This window comes from Pieris rapae, chromosome 2, assembly GCF_905147795.1.
Source record: "Pieris rapae chromosome 2, ilPieRapa1.1, whole genome shotgun sequence".
NCBI lineage: Eukaryota > Metazoa > Arthropoda > Insecta > Lepidoptera > Pieridae > Pieris > Pieris rapae.
In genome coordinates, this window is record NC_059510.1 from 6696038 (window position 1) to 6711035 (window position 14998).

The 14998-nt window shown below is 30.2% G+C and overlaps 1 protein-coding gene across 4 annotated transcripts in view; it reads left to right on the forward strand.

Annotated features, from left to right (window-relative positions):
• The window catches only part of LOC110992333 (protein Skeletor, isoforms B/C), a 42957-nt gene that overhangs the window by 4623 nt on the left and 23336 nt on the right, over positions 1-14998 (forward strand). For all 4 annotated transcript variants that reach the window (XM_045633440.1, XM_045633434.1, XM_045633432.1 and 1 more), the window contains exon 2: positions 9386-9523. In XM_045633440.1, the coding sequence (XP_045489396.1) occupies positions 9386-9523 (138 nt within the window). The remainder of the gene's footprint in view (positions 1-9385; positions 9524-14998) is intronic.

Consider the following 14998-nt stretch of genomic DNA (forward strand, 5'->3'; position numbering starts at 1 on the left):
AAGTTTTTAATCCGCCAAAAAAAAAAAATCTTAACAATTACATATACTTATTTTTAGCCTTTAATTTAATTTTATTTACTTCACACCATATGACACAAGACTTCATTACCGATATTGCTAACTTTCAATAATATTATTATTATCATTTCATTACTAAGTATTAATTTATTATTTTTCTTTGCGTCTGAGGCGCAAACTAGCTGATGTGGTCTCTGGCAGAATGACCAGGGCTGTGGAAAATTCTGCTCCTCAGCAAAATGCTGAGGCATGGCCATTTACAGCCACAGCACACACGCATTACATACTTGAGATTGACGAACCGAATGGGAAAAGGAAAACAATATATATACCTCTCATTATATTTTTATTTAATTTATTCTCTTTGATTATTGTTATTTTGTGTGTTTTTGTTTGTAATAAATAACATAAAATAACTAATAATAATAATAAAACTATACATACATTCGAGTATAGATAATATAAGCCTCAAATAATTAATAGCCATTTGTAATAAATGTTAGGCCTATATGATTCTAAGATATTGTTTACGGCCATGGTTTCATAAACGGCAAACAAACAAATAGCTTAGACGCGCGCTTTTGCTGGGGAGTCGTTTAATGTGTTTTAAATGATCTTTGTATTGTCGATTTTGCCGAACATAGAAGACATTATATACCTAATGCTTTTTTAATTATACACATTGTATTTCTTAACCGAAATGCTGTACACTTCTTACACAATATCTAAGGTAAGCAATAATAATGTTGCAAAAAACATTTATTTTAGTTTAACCTCAGGTCAGCGTTAGATTTTAATACATTGTTGATTAGCTGGATTTACTTCGATTTTTCATACCAAAGTGGTTTACAATTGTAATATAAATCACATGGTGTCGTCTTATACCATTAAAGCGTTCACCTTTAACCCATGTAAAGAAAAATGTAACCAGAATGCGAAAATGTCCAAGAAATGTAGCTATAAAGCGATAAGTATGTCTACTCTTGTCTTACAACTCATTACACCGTTTCATACAGCCCTTACCTTTTGCCGCCCTACACTGCCCTAAATAGTCTAACACAACCCATTGCAATATTTCAGAAATCTGACAGAATGCCTCCGGTATTGTATAGTATTGGGCAATCAGCGTGGGAGTCGATGTATGCAATCATTGTTATTGATGCAATACGCGTCTTGCCATATGTGTTATTGCATGGCTCTTCTCAATGTGTATTTCAGGCTTTTAGACGAATGTAACAATTAAATTATATTACCAGCCTTCGATGAAAATTATTGAACGTTACTAACAACCGTCTTCAAAAAATAATTGCAAATGAGGCATTATTACTATCATTTACCTTAAGTTTATTTCTGATAATTTCTTTACTTTAAATCATCTTACCTAATGCTAAAGTTGAACACATAAAACTGCCAAATCAGAACAAATGCAAACTGGTATGATGCTGAAACCACAACTTTTCCAATTCCTCATTCATACAAACCCAAGTGAACAAAACTTTATATTCTCATTTTAATGTATGTCGTATTGTCTGGGCCAGCCACAATGGCAAATAGTGAGGGTTGTACGGCATTGTAAGAGTGTAGGGTGAAGTTATCCACGAACAAAGTTCGTCTGACTTCACTCGATTCTGCTACTCCCTCTAACTACATTCATTAGTTCAATATTGAAACCATAGTACCTACCATAATTATTATAGCACTTATTATTTAAGGAAGGTTTAAAAATAAAAACAACGTACATGTTAATAAAACACACACATTAAGAATTAATTAAATTAATTAATTTACAAACAGATTTAATGTAAATTTAATTGTATTTGCGTTTTGAGGTATGTGTGAATTTATTTAATTTTATATAGGGCGATGATATAATTCTATAATGATATCTTTAAGCAGGTGTTCAAAGTGAAATTTGATATATTGCTCATTAAATTATAACGATGTAACAAATACGCATATATACCTTCCACACCTGGATCATTAGGTATAAATAATTAATAGCAAGGCTGATTATCATCAGGGTAAAATTCATAGACGAGACTTACCTCTGATTAATATTTCCCCATGTCAAAAATATATTGTTGATTAAAAAATATATAAATTCGAGATAACCGTAAATTAATGGCATATTTCAAAATAAACTAATTTTTATATGTATCAAATGCATTCTAATAATAGACAAGACCTAGGGGACTAGCGTTAGATGAATCTTGTCACAACCCTTTTGTCATAAATAAAGTTTTATTTATTTATTTACCTTCATTTGATTACTTTATGTCCACCATAAAATACTATAAATCTGGTCTCGCATTACAATGATACAGAGTTTAGATTTTATATTGGTTTTAGTTTAAAGTCTCTCTGATCAAGATTGCTGAAACCAGTCTAGTATAAAGAAATTACTAAATTTATTTTTATATTCGTTTTAAAAGGTTAATTATTACGACACATTTAGAACCTTTTACCCCTGTTAAGAAACAAACAGTAACCAACATTCATTACTCAATCGTCAATGTAGCATTTTATGACGTAACAACACATTTCAATAATAATTGTGTAGTCTCTGGCAACACAACAACGTTAAGTAAGCGTTTAGATATAAAATGCACAAATAATGACATTTACTAAATTGCACATCATTTCACAAGTCATACAAGCAGGATAAATATCTAAAGTCAGTCAGTTACAGGGGTATGGGATGAGGAGAGGGGTAAGAAAGGATTGGCAAAAACGCATAGAAAGTGAGAGCGAAAGGAAAGCGATGCGCTGGCATCTGATGAATGTCACGTGGATGCATCTCATAACTTCGAGTATTTCTACTAAAATAAGTGGCATAGTGGTTAACATCAATTTTTAAACTGTCTTTGGAATTATTTATCTAGGAAACATTGAGTTCTTAATCGCGAGTATAAGACATATGTTTACATTTAGCGTATTTAACTGTGGTCCTGCATTAACTGTGCCATCTGTATTAACTGCGTTCATCATTCAAAGTAAAATAATTATATATATTATATATTATTAAATTAATGCGGTTGCAGTAAAAACTTGTTAATTAGTTAGTTAGTTAGTTAGTTATTAGTGAAATATTATAAATAAACGATTTCAAAACGATTTTATTTATAAGTTTTGTACCCTATAATCATTTTTTCCTACTTAAATCCCAATGTAAAGTTCTATGTCGTGCAGTAATTCGTCAGGCGACATAACGTCACTACAAAATATTCTCACGAAGAATCCGTATCGATCAATCAGCAAGTAAAAGTGAAAGTCACTGAGATCAAATCAGACAGAACATTGATGAAATTAACTGGCTGTAGATCAATTTTATTCGATTAAACACACAGAACTTGTTTTGGTTATTATTTTAGAAATATTTGCATAAGGTTAAAATTTCTTTTGCTATTGTCGGTGGTTCTTTATCTTGTTCTTTGTTTTAAAAAAGAAGACCAGAACAGTGCGTGGAAACGATACGCATGTACCATAAATTATATCTCAAATTTTCGTCTATTAAATGCATTAACCTCATAATTAACCGGGGATCTTCCCTGAGAGATCGGACCACCAAAAATTCAAAATTCGAGCGTACTCCTCCCTTAAAGGCCGGCATCGCACCCACTAAAAATGGGTGTCTATGGGCAGTGACGACTGCCTATTTGGGCGTCCCGCAGGCTCGTTTGCCCCCCTACTATATAAAAAAATTTGGGTTAGTAATGTGTCTATGCAATTTTTTTAAGAATATTACAATATTATGAAATTCAAGAGAGCGACAGTAATGTTGATTTAGTTTCCAATCACGCGACACCTACCGTTCTAGATATAATCGATAAAACAATGTTCAAATCGTTATTTTACTGCGATAGTTGAAATTCTTTGTGAGAAAGACTTTTAGCACTATAAACCTCAGCCTAAGAAGGCTCGAACTGAACGTAATTTCGATGCCTGCCAATGCACCATGAAGAGCTGATACACAAGTCAAAGGTTTCTCAGTATAATAGGAAATTGCGGGGTGAACTTTGACCTATACCTATACCTATACTTTAGATATACTACTTTTTTACAAGAATAATTTATATTTATTCAACGTCTTATTATCTTAGTAATGTTTAATAAATGAAGCCCTAAAAGTCATATGTGTGTTGGACGATATTTATGCGCGTTTATTTCCTAAACGGCTAAGCAGATTTTTGTGAAATTTTTAATCGACCCGAGAATAGTTAAGACTTATAATCTGTATTTTAAATAAATAAATAAATATTTTTTTTTGATTCAAGACATATATACAGAATAACGTCAGTTGGATTCACACAGTAAATCTCTTTGATGTATTCAAGTTGTACATAATTAAATTTGAACAGTCATTTGCAAGAGAAATTTTTAAATGCCATGTTCCCTACTGTGCCGAATTGCGTAGCTTTCGTTTACATCATTGCAATAATAGTTAAGAGCCATTCGACACAGAGATGGAAGGTTAATGACGTGATTAAGTTAATTATGTTCATATCTGTAGCATCTTGACGCAGCACCCTTGAATAAGATAAATTAGGAAATCGTGTTATAATACAGAGGTAATTTTAGGGTCGACCGGAAATAACATTTTTGAACTAGAAATTATAATTCATTTGTTAAAATTGTAATTTATAGTGCTGCGGTTATTACAAATTATTTTCATTATATATTACTTATGGCTTGCGGTTCATATATTATAACAATGTAGTTTGTTATATTTTGCATGAGGTGTTTGGTTAAAATAATAATATATTTATGAGAATACTTTTAGATAGATTTAGAGGTAGACCTTCACGTTTTTACAAATTATCATTTATGATAGTTCTGCGGTTTTTACAAATGGTTTTCTTAATTTATTAGCCTACTTAGTATTATTTTATAACATACATACATACATAATAATATATTTTTTGTATGCGAACGATATATTTATTAAGTTATGGTAGGTGTGAGTTGTTTTTAAGGCTTGTTAATAGTAATATAGTTTTTTGGGTACTTTACAGAAAGGTTTAGTGCACAGTTGGACATTGAATTTGTCATTGTTATTTAATGTAAACTTTCTCATTGAATCGATTATACCAAGTTCTCACAAACACAGATACTAGAAGGCTATTTCTAGTTATAAAAACTGTCATATTATTATTTGTTTACTCCTATTCAAGAAATACAAGTTATAGGTATTCCTCTTAAACTGCGTCTGAACGGCCTCTGAAGGAATAAGAGCCGTATTACACATCACATCTTAAGTCACAATCCCGTATTGTACATTGTCAAAATAAAATAAAATAAGATAATAGACATTCTAGAACACGGACCTTGACATCATACATTCTTATGAGCTTTCGCATTTATAATATAAAGTTTCACTATAACAGAAACACGATAAACAACTAACATTAAAACAAACCAGGGCACAGATTTGTGTATTCAGTTCACGGGCAGACCCGGTTGAATATAATCACGCTGTCAGCTGTACCTGCCCACCTTCATGGCTTTATTGGTCACGCACTTATTTTATATTCAGAAATCTTAAGTTCATATCATAGATAACAATAATAAGTTTTAAATTAAATATACATAAGTATACTGTTGTGTTAACTAATATGCATTGGTTTAGTTCAAGACTATTGAACTGACACTGTGATAAGTTGCTTTTATAATTCTACATCTGATGAATTCTATACATTAAAGATACTTTATTCTACGTAAACTGGTTAATTTTCTTAACATTAAACATATATTTTAGACCAGTGCCGAAGCCTTCAAAAATAGTAAAAAACGAAAAAAAATTACAGTAGGATGAAACCCATTAGAAATGCAGGGGAATATGATCAAAATGAAAGGAAAAATAAATTACGGTCGATCCGAGTTCGGGAAGTGGGAGGGGGGTGACTTTTAAGGGGGAAAAATTGTTTATCTTGATTTCCGGCGAAACTACCAGTCCTATGGAAAAAAGTTAAATGGCAAAGTTGTAGGTCATAAAAAGATCTACAACTTTGGTATTTACAATTTTTTCGCATAACCTCAAAATTTAGGTGAAAAATTCAAAAAACCAAGTTTTTAGTTTTTTATTTATATCTTTTTTAAAAAGTTTTTTTTTTCTACGAAATTTGGTGAAAACTTACCTTATTATGTCCCAAATATACTGTAATTTATTTGATTAAAAATATTTATTTTTTCGCCTCATTTTAACTTAATATCAAAAAAGCACCCTAATTTTCAATCGAAAATTCTGACGTCAAAATTTCAGCTTTTTTCAAAAAGTTTGGGGGCTTTTTGTTCGTTGAAATATCTACTTTCTGATGGTGTAAAAAAAAATATACATTACCATAGGAAATATTATTAGAAAATGCAAAAAATTGAAAAAACCTCAAATTCGAAAATTTTCTTTTAATTATGTACAATTTTGAGGTATTTATTAAAATTTACACTTTAATTACTCAAAAAACGTAAGATTTCATGCTTCATTGATAAACGAAAAAATTGCAAATTAAAATATACTTCTATAATTAACAAACAAATAAGTTAATAAAGTTAATATTTAATAAGACATATACAATATTTTGAAAAAGTTGTAGAATCTTCTGTAAATAATATTTGTAGATGCCTATTTATTGCTGTTTTAAGATAATTTATATACCTGAGTGACCTTCGGTGAATTTTGAATTTTTCTTTGAATAAAGTAAATTTCTCACAAATCACTTAGAGTAACTCAGCCTGCAGGTGTATTTTTAAAAACGATGACACTACTCTGTATCTCGAATACTGGCTAACGGTTTTTACAGCTGCTACGAAATAGCAGGTAGCAGTAAGGCCCAGACCCTCCTAGGTCTATCCCCACTTCTCAATGAAATAACTTACACTGGGCTTAAATTCACCGAAGGTCACTCAGGTATATAAATTATCTTAAAACAGCAATAAATAGGCATCTACAAATATTATTTACAGAAGATTCTACAACTTTTTCAAAATATTGTATATGTCTTATTAAATATTAACTTTATTAACTTATTTGTTTGTTAATTATAGAAGTATATTTTAATTTGCAATTTTTTCGTTTATCAATGAAGCATGAAATCTTACGTTTTTTGAGTAATTAAAGTGTAAATTTTAATAAATACCTCAAAATTGTACATAATTAAAAGAAAATTTTCGAATTTGAGGTTTTTTCAATTTTTTGCATTTTCTAATAATATTTCCTATGGTAATGTATATTTTTTTTTACACCATCAGAAAGTAGATATTTCAACAAACAAAAAGCCCCCAAACTTTTTGAAAAAAGCTGAAATTTTGACGTCAGAATTTTCGATTGAAAATTAGGGTGCTTTTTTGATATTAAGTTAAAATGAGGCGAAAAAATAAATATTTTTAATCAAATAAATTACAGTATATTTGGGACATAATAAGGTAAGTTTTCACCAAATTTCGTAGAAAAAAAAAACTTTTTAAAAAAGATATAAATAAAAAACTAAAAACTTGGTTTTTTGAATTTTTCACCTAAATTTCGAGGTTATGTGAAAAAATTGTAAATACCAAAGTTGTAGATCTTTTTATGACCTACAACTTTGCCATTTAACTTTTTTCCATAGGACTGGTAGTTTCGCCGGAAATCAAGATAAACAATTTTTCCCCCTTAAAAGTCACCCCCCTCCCACTTCCCGAACTCGGATCGACCGTAATTTATTTTTCCTTTCATTTTGATCATATTCCCCTGCATTTCTAATGGGTTTCATCCTACTGTAATTTTTTTTGGTTTCAAAAATTATCGACACTGGTCTATTTACTAAATTCACCGTTACAATACGCAAAAACACATTGCTAGTATTAAAAAAACTAATCATTGAAGTGTGTTTTTGTTTATATAATCGTGCTTAAAATTACCGGTTCTATAGTGGTTGTATGAAATGGTTTATTGTAAGCCTTTTGAAAGGTTCACCTCGATTTACCGATACTGTGTACGACAAACGCTTCTATAACTAATGCATTAGGTCTAAATACCATTGGAGCATCGTTAGATTTTTCTATGACCATATACGGCAGATCACTTTCTTTAAAGTACTTTCTTGCTGTCGTACATAGACATTCTTGTCTTACTTGTCAGGTCAAAGTTGTTAACTTTTTTGCATTAATAGGAATACTTAATATCACTTTTTGGTAGAATCTATAACGTTGCACGTACTTACTACATACTGATTTTAAATGATTGCTTATAAGTATAATCGTTTAACATTGGTTTAGAAAAATGAAAAGCTGAGGTTGGTTTTATATATTGATTTGTTTATACGTCAACGCGTTGATGTCTTTATCAAACGCGTACACAATGCGATCAACGTAGATCAAATGTGCAACGTATTAAAAAAGATTATTTTAACAATAAATTATTACAAAAAAATAAAGGGATTGTAAAACGTGTACAGTATTAAACATGTGAACGATATGAATCAAACGAAAAAAAATATTTTTGGAAAAAAGGTGATCTTTTCGGATTAAGGCAGTTCAAGTCAGTTTCCTTACGATGTTATCCTTCACCGCTTGAGCGAATGTTAAATGCGCATATTGACTAAAAGTCCGTTGGTACACAGCCAGGGATCGAGCCTATGATCTCAGTAATGAGAGTTGCACGCTGAAGCCACTAGGCCAATTGCCAACTGCTCTCAACGACAAAATCTATGTATGAGCATAATTTAAATTAACGACACGAAAGTTGAAAGATAAAAAAGTTAAATAAAAAAATAAAATATTCAATAATCGCACGATGTTTTAAATTTTGAATGTGTCTATATAAATAAAAGTTATTCATGCAAATTGCAAGGGTTTGTTGACGGAAGTGAGAGTGTTCCTGTCAACTTTCCCTCCAACCTCTTTGCACATTCCTTCCCGCTGCTAATGGATTCACGTTATTCTTTTATGGGAAGTAGAACCTGACCAACTGGTTTATTGACGTTCACATACACTTTTAGTATATTGAACTTTTATGCCCCTAATTCGTACACGAACTTTCAAAATGAATTTATTCGATACTTGTTGAAACAATAACCAACTAATAAAGTTTTCATTATATTCTATGTTTCTATTACATTAGATTTTTGTGTATAATTTTATTTGTGTGTGTGATAATGTTTGGAAATATTGAAGTAAAATAATATTTAGCAAGGAAGTGCACAGGCTTTGGTCACAAAGTTTAGTAAAGAATCGTTGTTCTGTATTAAAAGAAGTTTCCTCAAATAATTATTTAAAAACGAAATTACTGTTATATTTTATTAGTTCTCATATATTATGACCCTGTATTTCTGTTGATACTATCCAAAAACTATTTTGATATCTTGCAGCAATCTTTATACAATTTTTTTGTCTTCAGGACTGGGCGAGTGCCTCCAGTATGGATCTGAAGTTGGTGCTCTATCTGAGCTTCAACACGGCGTGCGAGGGAGACTTTACGCTGTCGACTCACGCACAGTTTACCTCAAGGACTTCAACTATGACGGTGTTGGGCCAGGTCAGTATTCTACACACTACCTATATAATTACGCTACTCAAATATCAAAGAACACAATACTTAAATCGGGATTTGTGCCCATATACATATAATTTGTTATTCCTATAAACCTTAGTTTTCCAATTTGATATATTTTTATTATCGCCGACTGCTGTCAAGGGCCTTTTAAAGAGCCCGTTGGTGTTACTGTTGTTTTTTGTGTATATGTAGTAGGTACTATAAATTCTTGGGTTTATATATTCGTGCCTATTATAGTATTCTTTAATTTTTGTTGTTTTATGAGTACTTAAGGGCACTTTTATAATTATAACTTGTATATGTTTTACATATTTTGTATTTGTGATGTTTCCTTATTGATAAAAAAGCAATACAACACATATATAATGGATCGATACTAATTATATAATTGAGTAGATTAGATTATTTTTTCATATCTTTATGTAGACATTGAATTGGCAGTAATTACAATCACCAGCTGTCACCTTTATGTTATTACACTATATTTGTTGAAGTCAAATTTAAAATAAGTGGGTTGACATACGTACATAATATAGTAAAGTTAAATGAGTCTTTGGCCCTTCAGGCTACTAAGCATACGGAACTATTTAAAACTTAGAGAAACATTTAGTTGAATTCCATGTATTTTCTGAGATATATTTCTAACTTGAAACTGTAAAAAGAGCTTTATTTATTACATAATGCAGTATGAATTTGTACGACTGTATAATTTTCCGTGTTCGGGTTGCATTTACACTTTACAACCAGTTTATCCGATTGCATAAACGAGTATTACCTTGATAAAGAAATGAGTTATGGATGCATAACATTTTAAAATATATTTTTTTAAATCTAATTGTTTTTAACAGAATATATTTAAGAAAAACCCCTTAACAAAAGAATTCAGTTAAAAAGAATTTATTATGTTTAAAGTTGCACTGGCAGAGATAATAAACAGTTACATGTTTTCCAAGTCGAAACTATAATTGTTCTTCTGGAAGTTGAATCTCACTCCTAAGAAGTTCCGTGTTCTCCATTTGCATAACTGTTACACTGGACCCTTTAAATCTTTGCAATAATTACACTAGTTTTCTAAAAAAGTGTTTTTATGTAGGATAATTGGTGTGGGAATTATTTTGGAGTTCTATCGATTGAGATAGAATTCTAACTGTTAAGATAGAAAAATGTATTGGAATAAATAAAATAAAAAATTAATAAATAAAAAATTTAATTAATTTTTAATCATCTACTAGTAAAGAAAAAAATGTCCAATTTTTTGAGTGATTAGTCTAACAGATTAATATTCACCAAATCTATGCGTTGCATCTGTATACAATAATTAATGTTACACAGATATGTTATTCCTTATTTTAGTATCTCTCTGTATTTCTGTATAGGGTAGTGATATATAGTCGACTGTGTGAATAACGAGCTCATTAATGTCTCGCGATGAGTTTTACAAACACAGTTTAAGTTTCAGCAGTAATGATAATGATAATGGTAATGTAAGATAATAATCACGTAATTATAGAGCAACGAATAATTCGCAATTTATCTTGTTGTTAAACAAATAGATACTGAAGTAGGGATAACAGTCATGGGATAAGATTTTTTATTTTCCTACGAATGTAAAAGTCCTCAACCGTAGCTTGAACGACCAGACGATTGCGCTTAATTAAAAAAGTACTACACCATTTGTCACGCAGTTTTATACTTATACATAATTTTTATACTTATACAAAACATAGAGTGATTCACCAGTAATATTTACGTTTACTTGTCAAGCTTTTCTGTATTTTTTTGTAATATAATAATAATTGTTGGAAGTCAATTCGCTATTGGTATTTTACGATAGCTAAATTTCAAGATCGCAATTGTTGTATGAAGCCGGGGGAGATTGCTAGTTTTTATATGACGTTACTAGAGAGCGGTCTGAAATCTCTCGGTCTAATGAAATCTCGTCAAATAAATTACGTAAGCCACGTACCTTCGGGGTAAGAATATTAAACGCTTGGAGTAAAAATTTATTAAGAATTTAATTCATGAACTTAAGTCTCTAAAATTTATTTGCTTTTCAGTTTCTACTTTCATTATTAATTTCTTACGGTCCTGGTCAGGTATAGGATGTGTTTTACTGTCGCACATAGTGTAAAAGTGTTCATCGGTGCACAGCCTTCGTAGATGGTACAAATATGGACATATGGCCGCTTAGTCCCCAAACGCTGCTTTTATTTGCTGTATCGGTAGTTAAGATATACCGACTTAATTTTTATTTAAGTCTGCTCCGTTATATTTCTCTGCATGATATTGTTGCGCTCCCGTTTGGTAGATTTCCCAAGAGCTGTGCTGCCAAAGGCCCTCGATACTGGCTCACTTTGTACTCGCTTTATTGAGCGAGTTGTTTCCTATTACTTACTCACATTTTATGTTATTACACCCAAATTAATCTGATTATTATTAGTAATTTAAATGAAAAAAGTCGCATAGTAACGTTTTACAACAGTTAAGTGTAATTACTACAAAAGGTTGTTAAAATATACGATTCATACCAACGAAAATTGGTGTTTTAAATACAACTTAATATGTATAAAGATAAATAGTTTTGAGTTTTTAAAGCTTATGCTGAACTTTAAAAATATTGCATAAACTTATTTCACAATTAAAAGCCCTTAAAGCTCGTTTTACTCAAGCAAAATAGTTATCTATCAATTATCTTTGAAAACACGTAATTTGCAAGCTTCAGTCTTATGGAAGATTACCTTTAATTAAACAAACGTGTTCGCGAACACTAATAATGTAGGTCTTTACATACATAATACATTGTATGATTGAATTCACAGCTCTCGAGTGGAACTTAATTTCGTTTTCAAAGAACGCCTTTCGTGCGCTTGTGATACAAGAAAATAAACTCATGTTTGTGTAAAACTAATATTACCATTTAGTGGTTTTAGCACAGCACAGAATATAACGTGACTATTAATTACGATATCATATATAATTATTATAAAAATAATTTACTTTGGAATTGCAAGTTTGATAAAAGAAGGCATTTTTTATTATTCTGAAAATCCTTTATAAATTAAGTTAAATCCTTTCATCTACTTGTTTTAAAAATTTCAATTTATTAATCAACAAAACATTGTTGCTTAGTAGAAACTTCTTAATTTTATTCAATGTTCAATCACAAAAATTACTTTTTCTTATATCGAACGCCCGTTTCACCGTAAAATGGTTACACTTTCACAGTAATTAAATTTTTGATTTAACCGATTAGAAACTCTACAAATTATTTACTATTATGGTTTAACGATGCAATCATTTCCGTGTTAAATGTAGTAATTTATTTCAATTTTTTTAATTAGTCTAGCTATTCATAGGGAAACCGTTGCTAGTATCTTCGGAACCTTGCCTTCTCCCGCTTTTAATAATATATTTTAATTATTAAATATTAAAGTTAGTTATTAAGTACATTAGAATTAAGTACAATTATATTTTTAATTTATTATATAAGTCGGATTTGTAAAATTATTTTTAATGAATAAAATAATCTGAAATATATATTTCTGAAAAACCATTACGATCATCAACTATGTATTGAGAAAACCATATCCCTCATATAATTTTGTAATACTTTATACAAAATATCTGTAAATTAGTAAATATAGAAAGTCATTTCAAATATCTCTAACTATACTCGTAATTCCCGACGCGTAACACTTCCAATACACTATTTCACAAATTGTAGCAGTGAAATGTATTTATTTTTTGTTTGTTGAATAAAATAAAGTGAGATATATAAAGTCCCTGGACACGATGGCAGGGGAGAAGAGTAAAAAAAAAGACTATACTCGTATATCGTAAATTATATATAATAATTAAGAAAAGAACAGAGAATGTTCAGCTTAGCTATGAATGTTAATACCTAATCAGCTAACGTCTAATTTAAGGAAGCATAGGGTGTAGTGATATGGCGAAGTTATAGATTCTGTAATTGCTAAGTAACCCGAATCGTTTTTCAATGACTGATAGAAATGACGTCACAGGAGAGGCCAGGGGCGGGAGAATCATATGACCTTTACAATGAGTAGCTCTCGTACTAATTGGAGCTACGACATTTTGATCAATTTAATGTAAAAATATAATTCCATTTTTCATATAGGTTAAGTTGTAATTGCGAAATGTTGAAATATTTTATTTTTGCAACCACTTCAATAATATTTGGGCTAATAAAAACCGAAAATATTTGTCATTATAAATAGAGATTTCACCGATTACGCATTTCAATATAAAAATATTTAGCTATAAATTAAATAATTGTTCTTGTAGCCTGGTCACGGGTACATCACGGCGTTAGATATTATTGGAGTGACAGTGACAGCTGAACATGGTGTTGACAGGTTCTCCTTGATAATATTAGTAATGTTGCCATAATAATTTACATTGTCTATTTGTGATACAATTCACCTTATTAAAACCAGAATTTATATTTGTAAGCAGGTAAAGAAAAATTAAAGAGCGGAATTTTTGAACAGTTAACAATGCGAGCAAATTAAAAAAGTTTTTGAGCGAAGAATTTTTCAAATGAATTAACTTCGTGCGATTACAAGTTCTTTGTATTTATGGACACAGAATGAAGAAGTGTAACACACAAACACAAATAGGAAGAATGATTAATGAGTATTCTTATACTAGTACCATTATCTTAAATATTACACATAATTTCAAATAAACTTTCTTCAAGTTGCAGTCAATAACGTAATGTTATATAATGTAAACTGTACTATTTTTTGGCGTTTTATTAAAGTTCTTAGAAATAGTTTAAATAAATATATGTAGATCTTACATATTTAATATTTAATTTAATTTAATGTACGTACATTGTACAATGTACATTAGACACACATTTAAGCATAATATGTTCTATTAAATATGTCTTATTACCATAATAGGTTATATATAAAAATGACATCGAAATTAAATAGTATAATATTACCTTATGAAAAATTTACAGACTTAAAGCAAATCACTTAAGCATAAGATTGGCTTTCATGACAGTACTCCGAGAATGGATTTTAATGAGTGGAGTAATATGATTACTTGATTGCTCGAAGTGCTCGAATAAAAGAGTTCACAATGAAATGTCGTTCAGATTCGATTTATTTACCGTTTCTCTTGATTCCTCTCCGCCTCGGGAGGTACCTCTTTGATTCTCAAGTGGTTATAAACTTGAGGGCCTCATAAAAAGGTTAGGAAAAATCCAATAGCCTCTTGGCCGCCTTGCCGATGTCCGCGTAAATGTATTTTATCATTATTTTTCATTCTTCGGCGACTAAGTGCCAGCCCGTACTTCAAATATTAGCAGCGAATACAGTGAGAGCGAATACGGAGATATTAGTTAATATAAGGGTAAATAGATTCGTATCAAAATGTTATACAGGTTATCGATATATTGTGTATATTTATATACATATATTATAT